Raw genomic sequence first — 26,471 nt, 5'->3', positions numbered from 1 at the left:
ACGGAAGTTTTGATCAAATTCAAATTTGGAATGGGCCAATTTAGGATTTTTCTCGCATTGCCTTTTTTCTTTTTCTTTTTGTTGGAGAATTTATTTACACTAACCTAATAGAAATTATTTATTTAATATTTATTATATTTGCAATCAATCAAATGTCAGTCACTTGTCGTGAGCCTTCTCATTAATAGTCACTTTTGTTTAATATATATATAGTATAGATTGCAGCAGTGAAAAGGAGAAAATGAACTAAAAACAAAATCCAAGAAATGCCAAAGTGGAAATTCCAGAAACGATAACTGATTTGCCATAGCCCTTTCTATAGAATTTCATTAAGAAATTATTTATTTAACATTTATTATATTTGCACCCAATCAAATGCCGCCACTTGTCGTGATGTGAGGCCTTCTCACTAATAGACACTTTTTTTAATATATATATAGTATAGATTGTAGCAGTGAAAATGAGAAAATGAACTAAAAAGAAAATCCAAGAAATGCCAAAGTGGGAATCCACAAACAACAGCTGATTTGCCATGACCCTTTCTATATAATTTCATTTTCTTGTAAAGCCATCGTTTAGCATAAACACCATTATTTTGGAAGCGACATTGTTTAAATCCCCATAAAAATTGGCCATGTGAAAATTCTTGATGACTAGTCCTCATCGGAGAACACTTTCCAAAAGGTATATCCAAAACTTCATTGTTTAACAGGAGTACAATACAATTGTTTACAGGAAACATTAAAAAAAAAAAAAAAAAAAACACTTGCGAAAAACAATTCCCAACCTCCGCCTCATGGATGGATGCAAGATTTTACTTCTAGAGAGGCAAATCCATATGTAGTAATCAATTCTTGGAGCAACAAACCTATGTGATGTGAATATGTTTTTTTTTTTGATAAGTAATAATGTCAATATGTTTGTCGCTACCAAAAAACAGTTCTATGCAACAGCGATGTCACATCATCCTTCCACCCGTGATATCTGATATCACATTGCATAGTTGCATGGAGGCTTTTTTCCCTTCCCGCCTCCCACTCCCCCGAGAGAGAGAGAGAGAGAGAGAGAGAGAGAGAGAGAGAGAGAGAGAGAGAGAGAGATCTCACACTAGCAAATGGATATCCCCGGGAAAAAAACACAGTAGGGTTTTGCTACAAAATATGCCAATTTCTGCGGTTCCAACTACCAGTGGTGGAAAATCAGCAAGCACCATTTGCAAAACAACATAACCAGACTCAAATCAAGTTCGTATCCATCTCTTGCATTTATGAAGTACAAGTGTGTAATATGAAAAAGAGGAATTTTCAAGTGATGAATCCCTCATTTTGTTAAAATGAGGAACTTTCATTTCTCGATCAAATTTTGAAAATCCGAACCGTTCAATGTGTGCAGAACGTAATTTTAAGGGTCCCCTCGAGAAATCAACAAAAAAAATGACCGGGAAGGGCGTCATCCGAGCAGTTTTTTTGAACCGTTCAATGAAAACTGCTCGGATGAAGCCCTTCCCTGTCATTTTTTTTGCTGATTTCTCACGGGGACCCTTAAAATCACGTTATGATCACTTTGAGCGGCTCGGATCATTGAAATTCAATCGGGAAGGGGAGTCCCTCATTTTAATAAAATGAGGGATCCCTCACCGGAACCTAACTCATATGAAAAAACCTCTTTTGGTTGTATGAAAAAACTACAAGTGTGTAAGATGAAAAAAAAACCTTTTCATATAAAGCCTATTTTGTGAAGCTGTATCGCACAGAAGAAACGATTAAATCATGTAGTTGCATCAGCAAACTCTCAATCCTTCTCTTCATTTCCGTTGTTACAACATCCTAACATACTTCCAAGGCAGTGGCATAGAAAAGGGAAGTGCTGCTAAATGTTTCACCGGGACCAGGGTTATCTCGTTGGATACTCAAAAATTGAAAGGCAAACCCAAGTGGCAATAGCTGCAGTAGAACTTTCTAAATAGTATAATTTAATGAATCCTGAGAAGAAATGAAAGCATTTATCGACATCTGATGACAGTTCCTAACCTTGTAACACGTGCATAATTCAAACCTTTTGCAAACAATTGTGATCCAAAGCATGGTTTTTTGACATAATATGGATGGGTGATCCGAGTGCAGAATCAGGCACGATCTCCTTTGTAATTGAAACTAGGAGAAGTTAACGACAAAGAGTCTATTTCATTTTTATGAAAATGTACAAAGTTTTATAAGACAACAGCAGAGATGGAACTAAATAGAGAAGGCATGAAAATAAAAATCATCGGAATGGAGCAACAGACCATCTCTCAAAAAAAATGAAGACAGTAGCAGCTCCGCCTAAGTGCAAATATAAGCCCAAAGAGATGCAGACCTCATAATGATATTCAAACATGAGATTTCTTCTTCTGATCATGAGCTTCATCCTTGCCAAATCTAACACAAAATAAGTAAATAAACCTCAAATCAGTACTTATTCTTACCATGATGAAGAACAGCAAATTATGTTATAGCTAACTTTAGAACAAAAGTCCCAAAAAAAAATAAAAAATCGTACTTATAAAAAAAAAGAGTCCAAATTTGCTTACTCACGAACAACTGTTTGCCAATCAATAATATCCCAATATCCAATTTAAGCAAAGTAAATAGAAACCTCTCTAAATATGCATTTCTGAATTTTGTCTCAAATGACAGAAGTATGAAGAAAAATAGACACTACGGAACACGTAAAACCTGGCATTTCTCAAATGACAGAAAATAGCAATAATAAGAAACTCAACAAAGAACCAATTATACTCCCTAATCCCTACTCCCCATTTGCTTTTAACCATATGGGAAATAACTAATGCTTTTTGAAAAGGAAATCAAATTATTTTTAAACGCACAACCATCAATTTGTTCAGATCTCAGTAACTGAAACACCTTGAAAAGGGTAATATACCAAAAGCATAAGACCAAGTTCCGTGTATTCTCAAAATAGACAATCAAGAGTTCCCAAAAAAGGGTAGTGGGGCAGAAAAAGAGCGATAGAGGAACTACGCTCAAAGCAACAGCCTTGCTAACCAGCAACGGTACACATTGCAACTTTTTTCCACCACTCAATCAAGGAAAACGTGGTTTCCCAACGAAATCAAAAATTGAACAGTGATGACGACATTCCCCATATTTTCAATACAAATGCTAATGAGCAGCAGGTAAACTGTTCCATGCGAGAAATTCTTTAACAGTCTTGAAATTATGGAATGCACCAGATAGGTGTCCTCTTGTGTCCATGATGATACGGACATGGATACACAAACGTGCAAGGAGCGTATATGCTTCCTAAGTCATAACTTTTCTCTTTTTTGATGAAAGGTGGTCTCATGTGTGGTGCAACGATGTTAGCTAGTTCATCTCATTAAAACAAAAGCGTCAGAGGTATATATTGGGAATTTGGGTCACACAATTCGGCCTGCTAATGTCCACATGCATATGCAGACCCGCTAGAAGCAGATGTGCTTCCTCCCTCACATGTACGATCCTTTTCGTTATGGAATGTGCTCTCACGTACATTGCTACTTTTGTAACTAATCCATCTACTAAATCCAAAAAGCTTTTCAGAAAACTCAGCAAGACTGTTAGACCAAACTCATGTCAAACCTTGCCAGTACTTTAGTTCTAACCCGTCAAATTTTATAGCAACTTACATTTCTGCTAGTCTCTTTCTTTGATCTGTGCCAACATATGCCCTCAACTCTTCAATGTCCATAGAGCTAAAAGTGTCACTGAGTTTAGAATTTAGGATATTGCATCCATCTAAAAAACTGGAAGATTCAGCCAAGCCTGGAATGACTGAGACGTCCTTAAGTTGTCCTTTAAGATGCTCCATCAGAATGAAACCTGTCATAGGTAAGATTTTAAACAAACAAATAATTCCTAATATGCAAAATAACTTTGCATGAGTCATAAGTGATAGCAGACAATAATAAGTAGATGGCCATAAAAGCTACAGGAGAATTCGAATCCAAATCTCTTCATATTTGGCAGAAGCAAATGCCAATTACTACCTAAACACTAAGTTGTCCATGTAAGAAGCACAAGGTCAACAAAACCATCACTAAGAAATTCCTTGCTCATTACTTATGAATCGGTTGACAGAAGTACATCATGGACAGAGGGAACTTGCCAAGAGCACTGCAGCTTATTCATATTTTCGGGTGATCAACTAGCGCTAACCTCTTTTGCTTATCAGCTCTTCTAACTTCAATGCTATCTGGTTTCATGCCTAAAGTGCAACTAGAGCAACTTTAAGATCCTAATTTGTACCTATTTTTCACTTACAGCAATCTCCATTCATCATCATGCGGTAATAGTTGTATGACTTAAAAAGGTACTTTTTTAAGCCCATAAATTCTTAATTGTTGCTAACATTCTGAACCACAGAATACCAGTTTATGAAATAACTTCAAGAAATCAACGCAGTTAATGTGAAACAGTATCTTTGTCAATACATATCAACAGGCGACAACTAACCGCAGTGGAGGTGGGATTAAAAAGTTAAAAATAAAAATGAAAAAGAACTTTAGTACTAACTGAGCCATACAAAACTTCACACCACTTCCAGAGACAAACTAGCATGGTCAGATAATTCATGCTCATGAATCATAACATAGAACACGATAAAACAAAATAGCTTCAGTAAACAAATTAGAACGGTAATTTTCATAACTGTGGCATAATGTCCTACCTATGAAGATTATTTCAGAAAATATAATTAGTGAAGAAAGGCGTAATGGGTAAAGAACATCAGAAACTATAGACTTTATCAATATATAGTATGAAAAGTATACAAATATCTACCAGCTTTAGGAACACGGGAGACTATACACTCCTCTCCTCCCACAAAAGAATGATGTATGAGCACGGGTGAATATACATACCAAGTGCTCGAAGCATCTTCAAATCAAATTTCTTTGCTAGAGAATCGTGACCAATTATTTTTGCCCGTCGAAGCACCATCTCTTTTAAGCTAATCAACAAGTCCTGACAATTGGAACGATGCATGATGTGAAAACTTTACATACCCAAAACCAATTGGCAGTGAGTGCAGAGATGTTTTCCCATTTTATTACCCAAGTAAGTCCTATTCTCCAAAAGAAGTATGTTGAAAATAATTGAAGAATGCAGATAAAGGAAAGTTTTATTCTTACAAGCTCAGATTCAGATAGGGAACAAAGCCAGCGAACATCTTCAATCCGGCAATCACGCAGAAGATCTTCCTTGGCCATGGCCCTTGAAAGAAACTTATTCTGCAATTGAACGAGTCAAAATAATGTAGATTAGCTTAAATCCTGCCAATAATAACAAGGGAATTCAGTTTTTAATTACAATAGGTCCCAAAAACCAGCGCAATTGTATTCAGACCAAAACCATGGAAGACAGTCAAAATTGGTTCCAGATTAAGTACGAATAAGTTTTTTTTTCAATCCACAGGAGAGATCATTTACGTACAAATTACAAAATACAAACCCGGATACTATATTCATTGTGAAAGTACATGAGATAACTAATCACAGTAACTCAACTAATACAAAAAATAAGCCCATCACATAAAAAAAATAAAGGAGAAGCCGGAAAAGAACACCCACGTGCAGGTGAGAAGATTCGGACTTTTGACAGATGCAAAAGTTATGGCTAACTAAGCTAACCCCAATTGGTTAAGTACAAATAAGTTGGTATCAAGAAATTTATGAAACTCACCAATCAATAGGTGGTATCCTGAACACCTCTTAGTTTGGGCTTCTAGGTTGCAAGTAGAAGGGTGTGAAGGGAAATTGTAAAGACATACGGCGAGCTGTGAACGGCGAGAATCGTCGTGTGAAGGGAAGTCGTCAGCGGAGCAATTACCCGCCGTGGCAAATAAATCCATGGTTTGTGTCAGTTCTTAAATTCAATTGTGAAGAAATAAGGTATTTTTTCAAGAGGGTGGGGTGGAATTGGAGGCGGAGCCTCCTAGGCAGCCATGGACGGAAAAGAGAGAAGCATTTATTCGAGAGAAAATTTGAGGGTAAAAGGGGTAAATGGCATAAATGGTCGTGGCACTAAAGAATAGTGTCGTGGCATTAGAGGTAGCCTTTGTTTTAGGATGTTTCACTAATTACTTATTTTTCTAAATTAAAGTTGATATATTATGAAAAAATGACATATCTCGCAAAGCGGAAAGTTGGTACGTAGAAAATAAGAATCTTAGTAGTTGAAATAGTCCGTATTATTTACATTTTGTGTTTAGGCTTTTCGTTATAATTTTTTTTACCCAATATAAAAATATGGATCAAAATGGAAAAAATTTAGGTAAGACGATACTAAAGATAATAAAAACAGCTATTTAAAATCTTTTTGTCTAAGTGAAGTTTTTTTTTTTTTTTTACTTTGCTCTTAGTTTTTTTACTTTTTAAGACCTCTTCCACTGAGACCATGATTAATCTAGGATTCCAGAGAAAAATAGAACATAGATTTCACAAAAAGTGAAAAAAGGCGAACGAGTCGCATGAAAAAAGGAAGTCAAGAGTTCAACTCTTATTCCAATGTTTTAATCTAAGTATTCTAATAATGCTAACTTTCCCTAATCACCAAAAAAAAAAAGCAAAAACTAAAAAAAAAATTAGTCCAAATGGCAAAAGCTTTATACTTATGAATTAAAAAAAACTTTTCCAAAGATAATTTTCTCTCATAAATATAGAATTACATAGAACTTATTAAAAATACTTTCAAAGATTATTCAAAATTAGAATACATAACTTAAAAAAAGTTAATATTTTTAAATACAAATCTTTGAAAATGGTAGAAATACTAAACGGCCAAAATCACTTTTACGATTTGCACGAGACCAAACAGGAGAATAAGCAAAATATAACTTAATTTGGAAACAATTCACTACGAAAGTTAAACCTATCATATTTTGACTTAACTCTTTAAACTTATTTTGGCATGTTTTAACATTTTTTTGAACTAACTGTGTAAGAATTTAAACTTTTTCAATGCATCTTGATGAGATGATTTGGTAAACTAAAAATACACAATAAAGTAATTTTGTAAAATTCACTAAAAAGTAAAAGTAAATAGTACAGTAACAATTTTCTTTGTGTATGCACCTGCAGTCTACCAAGTTCTAAAGGAGGATTTTTTCCATCAATGGGATGGTCTCTACAAATTATAAAGATGTCGGCCTTGTTCGTTTCACATTTTAGTTTTGTTTTCTAATAATTACCCTATAACTCTTTTTAATCATTACCATATTTCTCTCATTATTATTTTCATTTCTCTCTCTCTCTTTTTCTACTCATTACCCCCCTCTCCAATCATTTTTCTATTTTTCTCTCCACACACTACCAAAACTAAAATACCCAAAAATGCAAAACGAACAAAGCTGCCATTTTTGTGGAGAGGTTTGAGGGTTGAACTCTACTTGTTTGTTTATATTAAGGAGTTAACATTGGTCTTTCAGAATTAGTCAAGATGTGCGTAAACTAATCCGGGACACTTGAGTTATCAAAAAGAGAGAGTTAACATCCTACTGCTTGACAACGAAAACAAAATAGAGGATAGGTCAATTTTGAACTCTATTTTTTTTTTATACCAATTCTAGGTAAACCCTAAGTCAACTTTAACCTCACTTTGGCTTATTTTCTTTCCCTTCTCAAATTTTTTCAATTCCGACTCAAGTTTCAACCTTTGCAACGTGTCTCAATGAGATGCATCGCAAGAAACATCTATATAATAAAACAGAGCTGTGTTTGAATTCAAAAGACAACCAACGCTCTAGATTTATCCTCATGCCTACATAAATCTCTACCCTTCATTCTACTATGGCATTTTTGTAAATATTTGATCCATCCAAGGGTTATCATAAATGGCATTTTGGTAAAACTAGGATTAGATTTCCAAAATTTGAAACGTAGAAACGCAGACATTCTGTGAAACCCTAACCGTATTCCCATACCTCACCCTCCTTCTGTCTCCCTCTCTTCGATCGCTCTCCTAGCTCCACTGATTGGCGCGGCGAGCCACCACCGACCGGCGCGCGATCAAGAGCAGCATCACCTTCCTCGACACCTTCGATTGCTACAGTCCAGACACCAATGAAGTACTCCTCCGTAAGGTGCGTGCTCTCTCTCTCTCTCTCTCTCTCTCTCTCTCTCTCTGTGTGTGTGTACCTTCCATCTACTGATCTACTTGGTGGCAGCTCTTATTTTTCCGACTGCCTCTTCTACCACCATGTATTCAAGTAAGCCAAAATATTCCCAAACCGGAAAGAGCAAATCCACCCACGCATTATTTTCGAGTTCAATTGATCTAAGGTAAATTACTAAACCTGGTTAGCATTAATGGAATTCCAGATTAGGGTGTTTATCTTGGATTTGAATTTGGTTTTCGAATTTGGCTTTTATCCTGTTTAAAAAAACTGCGGCTGCAAACTGCAGAGTAATGGGTTTTCAAAGGGAACGAAGGGTTGACAAAAGCGTCGGCGGTCAACATCAGAACTTCAGGTTGGCATTCCGCCGACAAAAGGGGTACATTTATCTATAGATATGTATTGATACTTATTTGTCTTTATAGTGTAGAGGCCATTATCGAGTCATTCGATTTGAGCAGCTTATTTTTTAAAACTTAGAGCCTCAAAAACTTGGATTTGGCTATGGGTGTGTTAGTAGGGATGAGTTGGGGGAAGCAAAACCATTAAGTGATTTGTTTCAGGCATTGGGCAAACCATGGTGAGCTTAGGGATGGTGAGGAATTAGATTAAAAGCTCCACCTATGGTTGATGCTTGATTTTTTTTCCACGAATAGTGTTATGAATTTTGTGCTCAAAGCTAGTTAAAACTTCTATATCGGTGATTTTTCCCTTTCTTATATTTTGTTATGTCAATTTTTTTTTTATCAAAAATCTCATGTGGTGTCGTGGGCCTAATTTAAAATTTTCTTTTGTTATTATTCTCTTTTCAGGTACTATTCTTTTACGATGTGGTGATCTGTCGGAAAGTCCTAGGTGCTCATTGGATAAATTAGGCCCCTTACTCCTTTAGTTTTGATGATGTTATGAGTTTTGTGGATTGGAAAAAACATTCACGTATATTGTACTTAATCAAAAGGTGGACAATCAGTTCCACTTCAGTCATGATTAGTAGGCGGCGGCGGAGGGAGTTCTCCGGCAGCAGCAGCGGCCAAGTGGTTGTTTCTTTAGCAGCAATTGTTTAAGCCCAGAGGTGTGCCTTGTGGATTTTCGATGGCGAGTCTGAGTGTTTGCACCAAACGGAGCAAGTACTACGATTTTTTCCTCTCATCATCATTTATTTATGGAGTTCAATTCCCGCTTCATGTTTGATTTCATTTGTCTAAATCCTTGGTATTGTGATTCAGTGGTGGGAAACCACCAAAGGGAACTGCATTTCAATGAGTGGGTGACCCTTCATCGGTGATCGGAGCAAAGGTTTTACGTCTCTCTCTAAACCATCTATCTTGAACTGCATTTCTAAAATTCTAAAAATCATAGTGCATGCTATAAATCAAACTGTTGATACTGTTGAAAATTCATAATGCATTCTAAAATTCATACTGTTCTTATTTGTGGAACTTGACTGACTACTTAGTAGCCATTGTTTCATACTTGCATGCTTGATAAGTTATTTTCATGTTCAGATTGGTAAGCCGTGTGGGTCTAGAAAAGATGCATATGTAGTGTTTGTTAAAAAGCCTATATGAAAGAACACCAAGATAATGGAGAGCAAATTGATTCTTTTGGGAGCAAAATGTTTTTGTTTCGTGGTTGTTAGGATGTGGTTAGTGGCGAAAGTTGTGATGGCAATACCAATTTAGTTCCATGACATGAGCCTCAAAACTATTTTTCAATAATGCAGTTTTTGCGGTTTTTATGGATGAGAAATGTTAAAAGCTGAAAACTATGAGCACATTTAGATATGCATATCAAATATGTGGTTCATGTATTGAAATTGGTTCTCCTTCATTCATTTTGTGATTGATTTGTAGATGAATGATTTCTACATTGAACCCAAAATTTTATATTTCGTGCAGGAAGCGACTTTTTAACACACGTCTCCCCCATCCTCCACCCACACCACCGCTCACCTTGCCCCTGATCAAAGACAAAGAACCTCCCCTTGCAGCAGTAGGCCCGTCCACCGATGACCACCAACATCATCCCATCACCACCATGGAGTGATTCGGCCCCTCTTCTTTTCTGTCCTCCATCTCCTCTAGTGAAATCACGGCAACGATAACAACCAGGGGTAAAAACGTGTACTCATTCAATACCTTTCTTATTCTTTTGGTCAATCCTTAACTTGGGGGTTTCTAACATGATTTTTAATCTTCATAAGTAGAATTCATGTTTTTGTTAAACTTTGCATTCATGGTGTATAGATGAAAATTGAATAATTAAGATAAGGCCCATTCCTTCTTCTTTTTATTCTTTACGTGGCTTTTAGTTCACTATCATGAACAATTAACAAAAAGAATTATGGGCCTTCAGAAATTTATTTGGTTTGTTATTGGCTTTTACTAAGGAGTTTTACTGATAGTTTCTCTGCTTTATTTAATCCCTTTTGAATACCTTGCCTTCCAGCATTAGTATCAAGTGTGGCATGCATAATGGCCTTTGTAATGACCATTGGGTTGAATAGTTGTGTGAATTGAAGCGGCTATTTGTTTCGAGAGAGTATTAACTGACTTACTCAAAAACTTAATGTGCCCATATGAGAAAACTTGAAATGGACGAAGAAATAGAATAAATCATTTCTCAAGTTCTTAACGTGTCCAATTTCATTTGGGCAAAATTTTGATTTGGTTTTAATTCAGGTGTGAATAAATCATTTCTCAAGTTCTGAACTTAATTGCATAATGTAGTTCAACATATTTTATTTTTCAGATGTGGAGATATGGAAGGTTTCGAATGGGGAAGGCATGTATGGGTATATTGGCTATGAGGCTGCCCTTTTTGATGGCACTTAAAAAATGCTTTTTGAAAAACTGGTGATTTTACATTCCAATAATTGCATATTGTGGTTCAACGTGAAATTGAGTACTTGCAATGCTCCAAGGGTAATCAAGAAGCTGTTGGCTTTGGTGGTGTGCTTATGGATGACAAAGGAGCATGGAATTCAGGAGTGCATCCTCGGACAAGGAGAGACTCAAGTAGAAATGGAGATGGATTTGCTGCAAGTAGTGAATCTAACCAAAGAAAATCCAGCTCCTCATCGCCCTCATAGGAATCTGATTGAGAATTGTCAGATTTGTAGTAAGAGCTCTATGAATCACACTCCACAAGAGGGGCAAATTAATTAAGTGACTGATGTTCTGGATTATGTTGGCGAGACTCAATGGTGGTGTTAATATGAAACACTCAATTGTGATTTCCAAAAGGGAAATCTTCTTGCAGCTAACATTGTAGCGGCTGAATGTGAGAGGCAATGCGGCCTTTATGCGGTTCCTGTCATTTGTGTACATACCAAAAAATAATAGACTTGGTCATGTCCCCTTTAAAGTGTAAGCTAAAATGGGCATGTGTTTGTTTTAGTCTTATTGCGTTTAATTAGTTACTTCTTGCTATGGTCATTGGCATCAAAATGGGAAGGAGAATGGTTAATAGAACATGTTTGTCATTGGTGGTTCTTTTTTAATAGGCAATGTTATGATTTTTACCGTCATGCAGTCTCAAGGGAGAGCCCGGTGGAATCAAGTGGGGTACTTTTTCCACTCTCATGGTACATAATTTGAATAAATGGACCCTATTGGAAGTTTATTTAAGAAAATGACTTATAGGAGATTTTGTCTTTATCGGTGGGGTGGTAAATTCCAGAAAAATGGCAATTCGATTTTGTTTTTTCCAAAATGTGTCGCACCGTGCCTAAAAATGGCAATTCGATTTAGTTTTTTTCAAAATGTGTTGCGCCGTGCCTTCAGGCGCTGGCATTCGCTAGTATACTAATATGGATCAGTTTTGAAGACAAGGCAGGAAGTCCAAAGCACACAAGGCTTTCCGTTTATGGTGGCGTCCGAGTAAGGCATTCGGTACACAACCTTATCCCACATTTTCTTAAACTTGATTCCCATTCTAAAACTTGTGCCTGCCACAGTGCTGGTAATGGGAGTACATAGCCAACTACTTCATCATGGTTTGCATTTTTCAAGTTAAGTTTAACCTCAAAATACATCTTTTCATTCTTCAGTGATGCATATTTGATTATTAAACCCAAATCTCATCAAATAAATCATCATTTGCGTACCCAATTCTTGGAGGAAAAATATTTGATCAACTGTATCTATACCTCCATGAAAGAAGATAAAGAAGAAGAAGAAGAAAATGTATGTCCATTGAACTTGTCAGATAAATGGGGAATAAACAAGATGATTTTACTCCATAGGGTAATTGAATCCTTTGCAATACTCACAAAACGAGATATGTGTAAAGGGCAAGTGTTACACTATATGCACCATTCAAGGCCTCTGCATCTAACAAACTGAGGTCAAAGTATGTCCAAGACGACGCTTGTATGATTCAGATGAGATATATACCCTACAAAACTTACCATCGTACAAAATTTGTATGATCAAGATTTCTATTCGTACAGACCAAAGGGGGAAAAAAACCTTGACAAGTGGAAGGGGCTGATTTACAGAGGATTCTTGAGTGATGAAGTTTGTCATGGTGCTAGTCCACGACTCGGGTTGGACACAGGCGCTTCCAAACTGAGATCTCCTCCTCGCGGTAAAGCTTCCTGATTCCTCCATAAAATCCATCTGCTGCATTGCCTATTTCTCTATGGTCTTTTCTATTTATCGTAGATTATGAATTCAACATTCAGGTGTTCCTACAGATGTCCCTAGAAGAAAATTAGAAACCCAGAAGAAACATGGTTTTGTGATCCACAGTGCAGTCTATGTTGTCTCCAGATTTTGCTTGGCTCTTGAAATACGAAAGCAAAGTGAAAAGAGGAGAAAAAAACAGTTTCAGAAATCTCTTTCATTTTCTTTACCCTCCAGATATCCCATGTAAATCTAAGATCCAAACAAAGCCATAAAGAGTCAACATTTGGGAATCACAAGAGTACTTAGCTTAGTCTGGGAATCATATGCGTGTGGCAACACACAACTACATGTAGGCTGTGCTGACAATGCCCAAATCTGGGCTAAAATACAATTAACTGAAAGAAAAGGTTGATACCAAGATAAGATGTTTAATTAAGTGGCTTGTGTGGAGCGACACAAGATGTTGCATAAGGCAATACTTCACAATATCAAATCTCAAGTTGGAGACATCAGACATGGCCATATACATGAGAAAATAACACCGCCACCATCTACCCTGTGTCTTAATTGTGCCAGTTGGTAGATGTACACACTTGCATAGGAGAGAGAGAGAGAGAGAGAGAGAGAGAGAGAGAGAGAGAGAGAGAGAGAGAGAGAGAGAGAGAGAGAGAGAGAGATTTGGCAAGATTCTGCACTCAAAGTTATACTAGCCACTATGGTGACAGCACATTGTGCACCAACCAGTATTAAGTCCAGGTAAAATTAGCCAACAAAGTAATAACAAAGAATCTAAAATGTCTAAACAAAATGACAACACACAAACAAGGGTGTACTTTACTTTAGCTCGGCCTACAAGCAAAGGTGATCAAATAAGTTTCCAAAAAAGTATCGATTGGGATACCGTCTGATTTGCTGGGTTAATTTTACAACCACCAGAAAAATATCGATTTATTAAGGACGTTGGTGTTAAATATGCTTTGCGGAACCTAAGTGACATTCATTTTTCCCGTAGTGATTTAGGGAAACAACATGGTAATTTTGTCATTGTTACCAACCATATAACCCCACCACTGTAACAAGAAATCAAACATTTTATTACCAATCCTTTATCCCAGTCCGGAGCAAATCAAACAAAGGAGGGTTATAAACCTCTTCACTATTAATACCTCTTGACTACCAATCCCAATCTCAATACCCCCTGCTACGAATCCCTTAGAAACTACAACCTGCGTCAAACAAGGCCTTGTAGTATACAGGCGAATGACTGGATTTACAACCACCAGATATCAGGCTTTAAGCTATTGTTTTAACAAGAAGATCATTGGCGGTCACAACTACTTCCTAAAGGATTAGTCATTGGGTACTCCATGAGTAGTTAAGTCCCATGTGACCAAATGTAAGAAGCAGCCAAATGTTGATCTTTCTAGCACAGAAGCAGAGTATGCTGCAACAACTATGGCTACACAGGAGTGTGTTTGGCTTAAACGACTTCTCAATTGGTTACGTGGTACTTTGGTCGATGAGTTGTTGCAACATACATTATGTGAGCCAACTTTTGTCTCACGCTTATAAGATTTGTTGTTACACCCCGTCTTTTCTTATTCCTACTAATTTGTATATTTCTTTAATAAAAAAAGAAGAAGAGTATTTTATGGTTTGGATCCTAATTGATATTTTCTCTCTCTCCACATAGTATAACTGTTATCGGCACTATTATAGTGCTGGGGTATAAGTCTAAATAGTTTTAGTATTTGGTGCTGTACCGTATTAAATTCTTTTATTAAGTGGTTACCTATTATTTAGGGGAGAATGTGGGTCAGTAATATATGAGACTAGGGTTTTTATTTGATTACAACGTTCACAGAGAGAGAGAGAGAGAGAGAGAGAGAGAGAGAGAGAGAGCAGCCGAGGTTTTTTAGGAGGTGTGGCCGTCAAAAATCTGTTCTCAATCCGTCGAAATTTTGTTCTCGATCTTGTTCTTGGTTTTGTTGTGGTACGTATTATTGTTCTTGTTATTTCCATTACATTTAAGTGGTAGTCAGTTATTGGGTTACGGTAACCCATTCGGTGTCGTGGTGTACACATAAAATTGGGTTAAGGTCGAAGTGTGGCGGTGCGATACGTGCGTGGGAGCCGTGTTTTAGTTTGCATGATGTGTAGTGCGTGGATCGGTGGATGTGCAATTGAAATTGGTGGTGATCTGTGTTCATGTTGATGGTGGTGGGGGTTTTGTTTGCCTTAGCTGTAGAGACCCGTAAATTTCCTTATTTTTTTAATTTTAATATTTTATAAAGGGATAAGTGATGGTTTAGTGTGGAGATTGTGGTTGTAGGTTAATGTGCAAGAATATGGAAATTATGGGTGTTAGTGTAATATAGTGCATGTGTGTATATGTGTGTGTGTGCCAGGAGAGAAAATTCATTTTCTCTCCTCCCTCTCCATCTCTCGGTTCTCTCTCTCCTCTCCCGGCTCTCTTCATCTCTCTCACTCTCTCACCCAAAAACTCGCCTCTAAACTCAAAACCCAAAACTATCAACCTCAACTCCATTTTCTACTTGTGTAATCGGGCTCGTATCGCATTGGATAGAGCTCGGTTCGGTGTATTTAGCTCGGTTGGGATTCCGGAAGCTAGGGCTTGCATAATCTCTTTGGTTTCGGCTTGGATACTCGAGGTAGGGAATTCTACCTCTCTTTATATGTTTTATGGGTGATTTGGTGCATGAATCGTGCTTGTAATGTCGTGTTTAAGTTTGGATTGAAAATTCGCAGTTGCTGTTAGAATTGTCTGTTTTTCCTAGATTCCTACCGGTAGGCCTGTCCTTTCTACCGGTAGAACGTTGTTACTTTACCAGAAAATCGATTCCCTACCGGTAGGAGCCTTTTCCCTACCGGTAGAACAATTGAGGAATTTCTTCGTAACCAGCTCAAACGTACAGCAGCAGCTCAAAAGCTGCTCAACGTATCGAACTTCTACCGGTAGGAATTCCATACCTACCGGTAGGTCAAGCACAAATTCGAATGTTGACCTTTCTGTTTCCAAGTTCTACCGGTAGGACTTGCTTGCCTACCGGTAGGTTGCGTGAATTGGAGTTTCTACCGGTAGGACTTGTTCACCTACCGGTAGGTCTAGGTTCTACCGAAATGTTGGCCTTTCTGTCTTCAAGTTCTACCGGTAGGACTTGCCTGCCTACCGGTAGGAGACTAGGAGTTTGAGCTGCTTTCAGCTGCTTCCTTGAGCTGCTGCAGTATCTTTCAGCTGCTTTCCTATATCCTTCAACTCGCGTGTCGAAGCTTTTTATTGACTCTATTGGGTTCGTTTTCGCATCATTTCTAGTGTTTGGAGAATAATACATATTTCATACCTAAAAACATGCCCGATGGACTTGAATGAACTTATTGAGTTAATTATCACGGAAACTAGGATCAACGGATTGACTTTAATGGATTACGAATATAATGTGATAGGCTACCGCCTAATTTGAACTGAAAACCGCAGTGAGTAGTTGATGCGTGGGTCATGGGTTTAACTTGAAGTAAAAGGTTAGTAGATCGCTTAAAGGGGAATTAATGACGGTTTCAGAACATGTGAATAATAAGATGACAGAAACGGTAGCTAATCAATGAAACGAGAAACATGTAATGTAAGGATTGATTTCTATTGAACCTGAAGCTGGGAACAAAACATGTGATCAAATGTCCGGGGCCTAAAGAACCCGGAATGAAAATCGGATATACGGGGTCCCGAGAACCCGGAATGAGAATCGGATATACGGGGTCCTGAGAACCCGGAATGAGAATTGGATGTACGGGGTCATTATCACCCGGAATGTAAATTGGGTATACGGGGTCCTAATGCCCGGAATGTCTTTTGATTGATATCGTGATGCGACGATGTGAGGGATTTCTTGTGTGCCCATCAAGGATCCATAGGGAACTTATGAGATACTAAGCGGTTGTAACGTAACCATATGAGGTGGATGCGTGAAGATCGAAAGATGAGTAAAAATGAATTCGAAGGACAAAGATAGGTTAACTGTCAAGAGTGAAGTGTTCGTTTACGTTCTAAATTTCTAATATAGTACTTGTGTCTCATCCATGCTCCCTTTGTTATTCGAAAGTCTATGTTTCATCGACATCTTTCATCTCATTTGCATATAGAGTTTGCGTAGACTTTTCTACTGGGCTAGTGTAGCTCAAGCCTTATATTATTTTCAGGTGTTAACCCGGAACCATAGCTTGCATTGCTTGGCGTGCTTGGAGTGTGGACATTATTTTTGAAAGTTAACCGAAGGAGTTGCCTATTCATCTTTGTAAATTTATTTTGAAAGATGTATTTGTAACTAAAATTGTAATTCTTTTGACTCGAAATATTGTAACCACTAATTCTTTTTCGAACTTCGCTACTTATGATAATCTGGGGCCGTCGAGCCAATGTAGTAATATGTTGGAACATTATGGACTTGGAAGCTTAATTGAGGGAATGGGAACACAGTGATCTTTTGGGTACAGTACGGATATTTGTGAGTATTTTTATTATGAAAATCATTTATAATTATGTTAAAATTCGAGGACGTGACAACTTGGTATCAAAGCGTCTAGGTTTGAATACTTTGAGACCGTGGGGAGACTTTAGTCTCATGGGTTCAAAATCATAGCAAAATTTTTACATGATATGTGTGCTTGCAGTAAGGAGTCAGTACATTGGCATTACATTGCATTTACGATAATGTAGATTGTCAAGGCATGGTTGGCTTGTGTTGGGAAAGTCGGACGTTTAGTCTCACGATGTAGTCGTGGTTGTTATTGTTGATAGTTGTTGTCGTTGATTGTGTTATGTTTTCAATCATTGTAGCGCGATGCCTCCGAGACGTCAAAATAACCTTGCTAGGGAAATTGTAGCGGCACTTGCAGAGTCAAACCTTCTGAACCCAGCACTTAGGGCTAACACAAATGACCGTGCCATGGAAGCAATGAGGGCATTCCATCGTATGAAACCACCTCAATTCGATGGGGAGAGTAGCGATCCTCTTGTGGCCGACCATTGGCTTGCACAAGTTCGTAAAATCTTTAACGCTCTTAGGATTACTGAAGATGACCTACGAGTGAGCATTGTGGCCATTCAACTTACTGGCGAGGCGAATGAGTGGTGGGAATCAGTTTTAGGAGCAAGAAGAGACATTAGGAGAATGTCAAGGACGGTTACTCGAATAAATGAACCTGATGCAGAGAACTTGACTTGGGCTGAGTTTGAAGAACTCTTCGAGAATCAATATTTTCCAGAAACGTATCGCGAGCAACTTAGAGAACAATTTGAGAAACTAGAACAAGGTAATATGACCGTCTCCGAATATGCTACGAAATTTCAGTCTCTGTCCCGTTTTGCTCCGGAATTAGTGGCATCAGAAGAAAGAAAGTGTAGGCGTTTTGAGAAGGGATTACACCCATCCATTAAGTTGTTGGTTGTGAGCCAGCGCATTGGAAGGTTTTCCGAGATTGTTGAATGTGCAAGGAGTGTTGAGAATCCAGTGGGTGCGCAGGGAGAACCAAAAGTGTGGGAAACTAAGCAACCGACCTCTAGTGCAAGTTTGCCTTCGGGAAGTTCTGAGAGCCAAGGGAGAAAGCGACAGCGAGAACCACATCAATCATTGCATGTTCAACAGAGTTTGGGGCCGCCTACTTCTTCGGGAAGTCATGGAGCTTTTGTCAGACCACAAATTGTGTGCCATCGGTGTGGTCAGTCAGGTCACTTTCGTGCTCAGTGTTCGCAACAGCGGAAGACATGTTTCATTTGCGGTGCACCTAATCATCTTGCGAGAAGATGCCCTCAAAAAGTAGGAGAGCATAGTGGGCCTAGTTCAGTGAGACCAGGGCAGAGTCTAGTTCGACATCACTCCCAATTCCAGTCTACTTCGGGTCAAGGGTCACGCGTTGAGCGAGGAGCGAGTTTTACCATTTCTCAAACTCCAGAGACACCAGATGTGTGGGGTAATTTCTCCTCTCTCGTTTAATCCTTTGCTAGGATTCTTTTAATTTGGGAACATATCATCTTTCCGTGGTTTGCATCTTTTCTTTTACTTGAATTTGAACACCAAGGATTCCTAGACCATTCTTATTTGTTGAGTAACACCTCCAGATAGTATTAGCCGAGACAATGAGTTGGTTGTTTCAGGTTATCGTTTTGTCTGTGATCTCAGTGTCTTACGTGAGGTGAGGTTTGGTCTTGTCTTGAGAAAAGATTGGCTATGCCAGTGATTGCTTGCTATATGTCGAGCGTGTCTTCATCCGAGTTTTTCTTTTCCCGCTCTTCTCTCTATGGTTTAGTTGAACCTTGATTGAAAATTGTATCTGGGCTTGCTATCCATGAAGTCGTTTGTTCATTAGCTTGAATAGATTTTGACATCTGCATCTATTACCACACGATCCTTTCAAGTGCTACTCTGTGCTACACGAATCCTTGTCATGAAGTACCATGTGGTGTACCTACTATTGATTTTGAAGTAACTATTGTTGAAATCTATGAGTACTTCTCGTCTATTATTCTCATTCTACCCCTTATGTTACGATTCATGGTATAAAATCTCGTTAGTCGAATTGAAATTCTATTGCTATGGTTACAAGTTTCTTAGTTTGCAGTAGCTATTCACTTGATCTCTGTTGTTACAGCCCCTATCTATTAAAGCTAAGTTAGTAGTGATGTCTTCAACGACATCGCATCCTTTTGTGTTGTCAAATTCAAATCTTGTTGTGATTGTGGCCTCTCTCGGGCGTTTAAAAAAAAAAAAAATCTGATATAGTCCTCAGCCTTGGAGGTACATAGTTTGTTCTATACTATTTCGTTCTAGATTATCAAGAGTTATGCACCTTTCGGTATTAGTCTAAGTATGGTTGCGCATCATTCGTTAGTTTTGGCGCTATCTTTCATATTGTGCTCATCATTGGTATCAGGATACTCGTTTGCCAAGGCGTATGTACTAGTTTCCTAGACTCGTGGACTAGTGGGGCAGATGAAGTTTCTTTTCCTAGATTCTTGGGTTTATTATGAGTTGGTGCATTGAGTTTGTGGCCGCTTTAAAGATTTTCCATATTCCATATTATACAAATTCATTGGTGCCATTAGATGCGGACTTGCCATTTTTGCCTACTTTAGCATTACAGTTTGTTGTGACTCCTCAACGTTGAAGTTACGAGATCTGAACTTACTTTTGCTTCATATCGGCTTGCTCAATTAGACTTTATTGATTGGTCTAAATTCCATCATTGCTGCTACTGGTCTATTTATTGAAAACTGCTACTCTACTCAAGTTCTTGTGTCTTAACACTCACTTATTGGAGACAAATTTTTGGTGACCTATTGGTTGATATTGATTTATAGTTATTGTTCGATTCAAATTCACTTGTTGTAGTTGGTCTCTGTCATGTTCAGATTTGTAGCCTTCGTGGTAGTCCCTTGACTCTGAAAGCATAAAACTCATTCTATATTGCTCAATTTCACTCTGTTAGAAGTTTTGCTTGTCCTTGGTATTAAACACATTGTCAATCTTGCCTCAGTTTGTTTACTTAATGAGCTGTCCTGTTGCTATGTGCTTGTCCCCAGTATTGAAATCTATCATTTGCAAGAGATTGTTCATAAACTCATTTGGCTTGTAGAGCAATAAAAAGGTTATGATCGGTTATTTCTATGTTCCTCGGTACGTTGAGTTGGGTGTTTAGCGAATTTAAAGATTTCATGTGTTCCTTGGATTCCGGATGCCTCGTCTCCATTCTTTGAGTCCTTGATCAGTGTTGTCTGAGTCTTGAAGCTCATTGTTTCGTTTGAGATAACCGAAGGATGGTGTTGACCGTTGTTGATACCCCTTTGTCATTCGAAGTGGGAGGACGTATTTCGTAAATTATTGCCGCGTTGAGGTTAGTTTCGTTGAGGCAGAAAAAGGAGGAACTTTTATAGTTTGAAGAATACGTTATGTATCGGATACGGTGCGTGTCTTTCGGATACCCAGGCGACAACTGACGAAATCCAGTTGGAAGAGGCGATTGATCACCGCCCATTCCAGATGGAAGTCTCGGGAAGTCAATTGGACTATCAGGTATTCTTGATGCATTTTAATACATAGGTATTGAGGAAGTATGAAACGAATCTGTATGAAACGAGTCTATTGCATGTGTTAGAGAGGTCCAAAATTGAGTTAAAAGCCGACGTGTCCTAAGGTGAGAATCCGACACGTATCCTAGATTTGTGTAGCCAAGTTTTGAGAGGCAATACGATACGATTAATATGAGTTTACATGGGGAAAGGGGGACGAAGTTCGAAGGAGATATCCACCTTCGTTTTAGTTGATTGATGTGAGTATGACGTAGCACTTTCATGATTATTGAACCGTTACATATATAAGTTGTTGTGATTTTGCGTATCTATATGATGCTTGGTAGCGTTGGACCTGGTTTGGCAAATTTCGGGACGAAATTTCTTTAAGGAGGGTAGAATGTAGAGACCCGTAAATTTCCTTATTTTTTTAATTTTAATATTTTATAAAGGGATAAGTGATGGTTTAGTGTGGAGATTGTGGTTGTAGGTTAATGTGCAAGAATATGGAAATTATGGGTGTTAGTGTAATATAGTGCATGTGTGTATATGTGTGTGTGTGCCAGGAGAGAAAATTCATTTTCTCTCCTCCCTCTCCATCTCTCGGTTCTCTCTCTCCTCTCCCGGCTCTCTTCATCTCTCTCACTCTCTCACCCAAAAACTCGCCTCTAAACTCAAAACCCAAAACTATCAACCTCAACTCCATTTTCTACTTGTGTAATCGGGCTCGTATCGCATTGGATAGAGCTCGGTTCGGTGTATTTAGCTCGGTTGGGATTCCGGAAGCTAGGGCTTGCATAATCTCTTTGGTTTCGGCTTGGATACTCGAGGTAGGGAATTCTACCTCTCTTTATATGTTTTATGGGTGATTTGGTGCATGAATCGTGCTTGTAATGTCGTGTTTAAGTTTGGATTGAAAATTCGCAGTTGCTGTTAGAATTGTCTGTTTTTCCTAGATTCCTACCGGTAGGCCTGTCCTTTCTACCGGTAGAACGTTGTTACTTTACCAGAAAATCGATTCCCTACCGGTAGGAGCCTTTTCCCTACCGGTAGAACAATTGAGGAATTTCTTCGTAACCAGCTCAAACGTACAGCAGCAGCTCAAAAGCTGCTCAACGTATCGAACTTCTACCGGTAGGAATTCCATACCTACCGGTAGGTCAAGCACAAATTCGAATGTTGACCTTTCTGTTTCCAAGTTCTACCGGTAGGACTTGCTTGCCTACCGGTAGGTTGCGTGAATTGGAGTTTCTACCGGTAGGACTTGTTCACCTACCGGTAGGTCTAGGTTCTACCGAAATGTTGGCCTTTCTGTCTTCAAGTTCTACCGGTAGGACTTGCCTGCCTACCGGTAGGAGACTAGGAGTTTGAGCTGCTTTCAGCTGCTTCCTTGAGCTGCTGCAGTATCTTTCAGCTGCTTTCCTATATCCTTCAACTCGCGTGTCGAAGCTTTTTATTGACTCTATTGGGTTCGTTTTCGCATCATTTCTAGTGTTTGGAGAATAATACATATTTCATACCTAAAAACATGCCCGATGGACTTGAATGAACTTATTGAGTTAATTATCACGGAAACTAGGATCAACGGATTGACTTTAATGGATTACGAATATAATGTGATAGGCTACCGCCTAATTTGAACTGAAAACCGCAGTGAGTAGTTGATGCGTGGGTCATGGGTTTAACTTGAAGTAAAAGGTTAGTAGATCGCTTAAAGGGGAATTAATGACGGTTTCAGAACATGTGAATAATAAGATGACAGAAACGGTAGCTAATCAATGAAACGAGAAACATGTAATGTAAGGATTGATTTCTATTGAACCTGAAGCTGGGAACAAAACATGTGATCAAATGTCCGGGGCCTAAAGAACCCGGAATGAAAATCGGATATACGGGGTCCCGAGAACCCGGAATGAGAATCGGATATACGGGGTCCTGAGAACCCGGAATGAGAATTGGATGTACGGGGTCATTATCACCCGGAATGTAAATTGGGTATACGGGGTCCTAATGCCCGGAATGTCTTTTGATTGATATCGTGATGCGACGATGTGAGGGATTTCTTGTGTGCCCATCAAGGATCCATAGGGAACTTATGAGATACTAAGCGGTTGTAACGTAACCATATGAGGTGGATGCGTGAAGATCGAAAGATGAGTAAAAATGAATTCGAAGGACAAAGATAGGTTAACTGTCAAGAGTGAAGTGTTCGTTTACGTTCTAAATTTCTAATATAGTACTTGTGTCTCATCCATGCTCCCTTTGTTATTCGAAAGTCTATGTTTCATCGACATCTTTCATCTCATTTGCATATAGAGTTTGCGTAGACTTTTCTACTGGGCTAGTGTAGCTCAAGCCTTATATTATTTTCAGGTGTTAACCCGGAACCATAGCTTGCATTGCTTGGCGTGCTTGGAGTGTGGACATTATTTTTGAAAGTTAACCGAAGGAGTTGCCTATTCATCTTTGTAAATTTATTTTGAAAGATGTATTTGTAACTAAAATTGTAATTCTTTTGACTCGAAATATTGTAACCACTAATTCTTTTTCGAACTTCGCTACTTATGATAATCTGGGGCCGTCGAGCCAATGTAGTAATATGTTGGAACATTATGGACTTGGAAGCTTAATTGAGGGAATGGGAACACAGTGATCTTTTGGGTACAGTACGGATATTTGTGAGTATTTTTATTATGAAAATCATTTATAATTATGTTAAAATTCGAGGACGTGACAACTTGGTATCAAAGCGTCTAGGTTTGAATACTTTGAGACCGTGGGGAGACTTTAGTCTCATGGGTTCAAAATCATAGCAAAATTTTTACATGATATGTGTGCTTGCAGTAAGGAGTCAGTACATTGGCATTACATTGCATTTACGATAATGTAGATTGTCAAGGCATGGTTGGCTTGTGTTGGGAAAGTCGGACGTTTAGTCTCACGATGTAGTCGTGGTTGTTATTGTTGATAGTTGTTGTCGTTGATTGTGTTATGTTTTCAATCATTGTAGCGCGATGCCTCCGAGACGTCAAAATAACCTTGCTAGGGAAATTGTAGCGGCACTTGCAGAGTCAAACCTTCTGAACCCAGCACTTAGGGCTAACACAAATGACCGTGCCATGGAAGCAATGAGGGCATTCCATCGTATGAAACCACCTCAATTCGATGGGGAGAGTAGCGATCCTCTTGTGGCCGACCATTGGCTTGCACAAGTTCGTAAAATCTTTAACGCTCTTAGGATTACTGAAGATGACCTACGAGTGAGCATTGTGGCCATTCAACTTACTGGCGAGGCGAATGAGTGGTGGGAATCAGTTTTAGGAGCAAGAAGAGACATTAGGAGAATGTCAAGGACGGTTACTCGAATAAATGAACCTGATGCAGAGAACTTGACTTGGGCTGAGTTTGAAGAACTCTTCGAGAATCAATATTTTCCAGAAACGTATCGCGAGCAACTTAGAGAACAATTTGAGAAACTAGAACAAGGTAATATGACCGTCTCCGAATATGCTACGAAATTTCAGTCTCTGTCCCGTTTTGCTCCGGAATTAGTGGCATCAGAAGAAAGAAAGTGTAGGCGTTTTGAGAAGGGATTACACCCATCCATTAAGTTGTTGGTTGTGAGCCAGCGCATTGGAAGGTTTTCCGAGATTGTTGAATGTGCAAGGAGTGTTGAGAATCCAGTGGGTGCGCAGGGAGAACCAAAAGTGTGGGAAACTAAGCAACCGACCTCTAGTGCAAGTTTGCCTTCGGGAAGTTCTGAGAGCCAAGGGAGAAAGCGACAGCGAGAACCACATCAATCATTGCATGTTCAACAGAGTTTGGGGCCGCCTACTTCTTCGGGAAGTCATGGAGCTTTTGTCAGACCACAAATTGTGTGCCATCGGTGTGGTCAGTCAGGTCACTTTCGTGCTCAGTGTTCGCAACAGCGGAAGACATGTTTCATTTGCGGTGCACCTAATCATCTTGCGAGAAGATGCCCTCAAAAAGTAGGAGAGCATAGTGGGCCTAGTTCAGTGAGACCAGGGCAGAGTCTAGTTCGACATCACTCCCAATTCCAGTCTACTTCGGGTCAAGGGTCACGCGTTGAGCGAGGAGCGAGTTTTACCATTTCTCAAACTCCAGAGACACCAGATGTGTGGGGTAATTTCTCCTCTCTCGTTTAATCCTTTGCTAGGATTCTTTTAATTTGGGAACATATCATCTTTCCGTGGTTTGCATCTTTTCTTTTACTTGAATTTGAACACCAAGGATTCCTAGACCATTCTTATTTGTTGAGTAACACCTCCAGATAGTATTAGCCGAGACAATGAGTTGGTTGTTTCAGGTTATCGTTTTGTCTGTGATCTCAGTGTCTTACGTGAGGTGAGGTTTGGTCTTGTCTTGAGAAAAGATTGGCTATGCCAGTGATTGCTTGCTATATGTCGAGCGTGTCTTCATCCGAGTTTTTCTTTTCCCGCTCTTCTCTCTATGGTTTAGTTGAACCTTGATTGAAAATTGTATCTGGGCTTGCTATCCATGAAGTCGTTTGTTCATTAGCTTGAATAGATTTTGACATCTGCATCTATTACCACACGATCCTTTCAAGTGCTACTCTGTGCTACACGAATCCTTGTCATGAAGTACCATGTGGTGTACCTACTATTGATTTTGAAGTAACTATTGTTGAAATCTATGAGTACTTCTCGTCTATTATTCTCATTCTACCCCTTATGTTACGATTCATGGTATAAAATCTCGTTAGTCGAATTGAAATTCTATTGCTATGGTTACAAGTTTCTTAGTTTGCAGTAGCTATTCACTTGATCTCTGTTGTTACAGCCCCTATCTATTAAAGCTAAGTTAGTAGTGATGTCTTCAACGACATCGCATCCTTTTGTGTTGTCAAATTCAAATCTTGTTGTGATTGTGGCCTCTCTCGGGCGTTTAAAAAAAAAAAAAATCTGATATAGTCCTCAGCCTTGGAGGTACATAGTTTGTTCTATACTATTTCGTTCTAGATTATCAAGAGTTATGCACCTTTCGGTATTAGTCTAAGTATGGTTGCGCATCATTCGTTAGTTTTGGCGCTATCTTTCATATTGTGCTCATCATTGGTATCAGGATACTCGTTTGCCAAGGCGTATGTACTAGTTTCCTAGACTCGTGGACTAGTGGGGCAGATGAAGTTTCTTTTCCTAGATTCTTGGGTTTATTATGAGTTGGTGCATTGAGTTTGTGGCCGCTTTAAAGATTTTCCATATTCCATATTATACAAATTCATTGGTGCCATTAGATGCGGACTTGCCATTTTTGCCTACTTTAGCATTACAGTTTGTTGTGACTCCTCAACGTTGAAGTTACGAGATCTGAACTTACTTTTGCTTCATATCGGCTTGCTCAATTAGACTTTATTGATTGGTCTAAATTCCATCATTGCTGCTACTGGTCTATTTATTGAAAACTGCTACTCTACTCAAGTTCTTGTGTCTTAACACTCACTTATTGGAGACAAATTTTTGGTGACCTATTGGTTGATATTGATTTATAGTTATTGTTCGATTCAAATTCACTTGTTGTAGTTGGTCTCTGTCATGTTCAGATTTGTAGCCTTCGTGGTAGTCCCTTGA

The 26,471-nt window shown here is 38.7% G+C and overlaps 2 protein-coding genes across 7 annotated transcripts; one reads left to right on the top strand and one right to left on the bottom strand.

Annotated features, from left to right (window-relative positions):
- Positions 1 to 2,163: 2,163 nt before the first annotated feature.
- On the bottom strand, positions 2,164 to 5,771 carry LOC131325649 (uncharacterized). 2 transcript variants are annotated; one of them, XM_058357999.1, is made up of 5 exons: positions 5,721 to 5,771; positions 5,171 to 5,269; positions 4,901 to 5,003; positions 3,668 to 3,860; positions 2,164 to 2,417 (listed from the first exon to the last, which is right to left on the bottom strand). In XM_058357999.1, the coding sequence occupies exons 2-5, from the start codon at positions 5,246 to 5,248 to the stop codon at positions 2,369 to 2,371; spliced, it is 423 nt and encodes a 140-aa protein (XP_058213982.1). In that variant the 5' UTR covers positions 5,249 to 5,269; positions 5,721 to 5,771; the 3' UTR covers positions 2,164 to 2,368. The 2 variants fall into 2 exon arrangements, with proteins under 2 accessions (XP_058213982.1, XP_058213981.1); XM_058357998.1 differs by lacking the exon at positions 5,721 to 5,771 and adding an exon at positions 5,385 to 5,408.
- Positions 5,772 to 7,798: 2,027 nt separating this feature from the next.
- LOC131325648 (uncharacterized) lies at positions 7,799 to 11,470 on the top strand. Of its 5 annotated transcripts, none has more exons than XR_009199775.1 (5): positions 7,799 to 8,113; positions 8,203 to 8,317; positions 8,441 to 8,530; positions 10,050 to 10,264; positions 10,903 to 11,470. XR_009199775.1 is itself a non-coding variant. In XM_058357997.1 (4 exons), the coding sequence occupies exons 1-3, from the start codon at positions 8,235 to 8,237 to the stop codon at positions 10,195 to 10,197; spliced, it is 321 nt and encodes a 106-aa protein (XP_058213980.1). In that variant the 5' UTR covers positions 8,192 to 8,234; the 3' UTR covers positions 10,198 to 10,264; positions 10,903 to 11,470. The 5 variants fall into 5 exon arrangements, 1 of the variants encoding a protein (XP_058213980.1); XR_009199778.1 differs by having other exon boundaries at positions 7,799 to 8,118; positions 8,250 to 8,317; XR_009199776.1 differs by having other exon boundaries at positions 7,799 to 8,118.
- The last annotated feature ends 15,001 nt before the right edge of the window (positions 11,471 to 26,471 follow it).

This window comes from Rhododendron vialii, chromosome 5a (genome assembly GCF_030253575.1).
Source record: "Rhododendron vialii isolate Sample 1 chromosome 5a, ASM3025357v1".
Lineage (NCBI taxonomy): Eukaryota > Viridiplantae > Streptophyta > Magnoliopsida > Ericales > Ericaceae > Rhododendron > Rhododendron vialii.
This window is presented reverse-complemented; position numbering and strand designations above follow the sequence as displayed.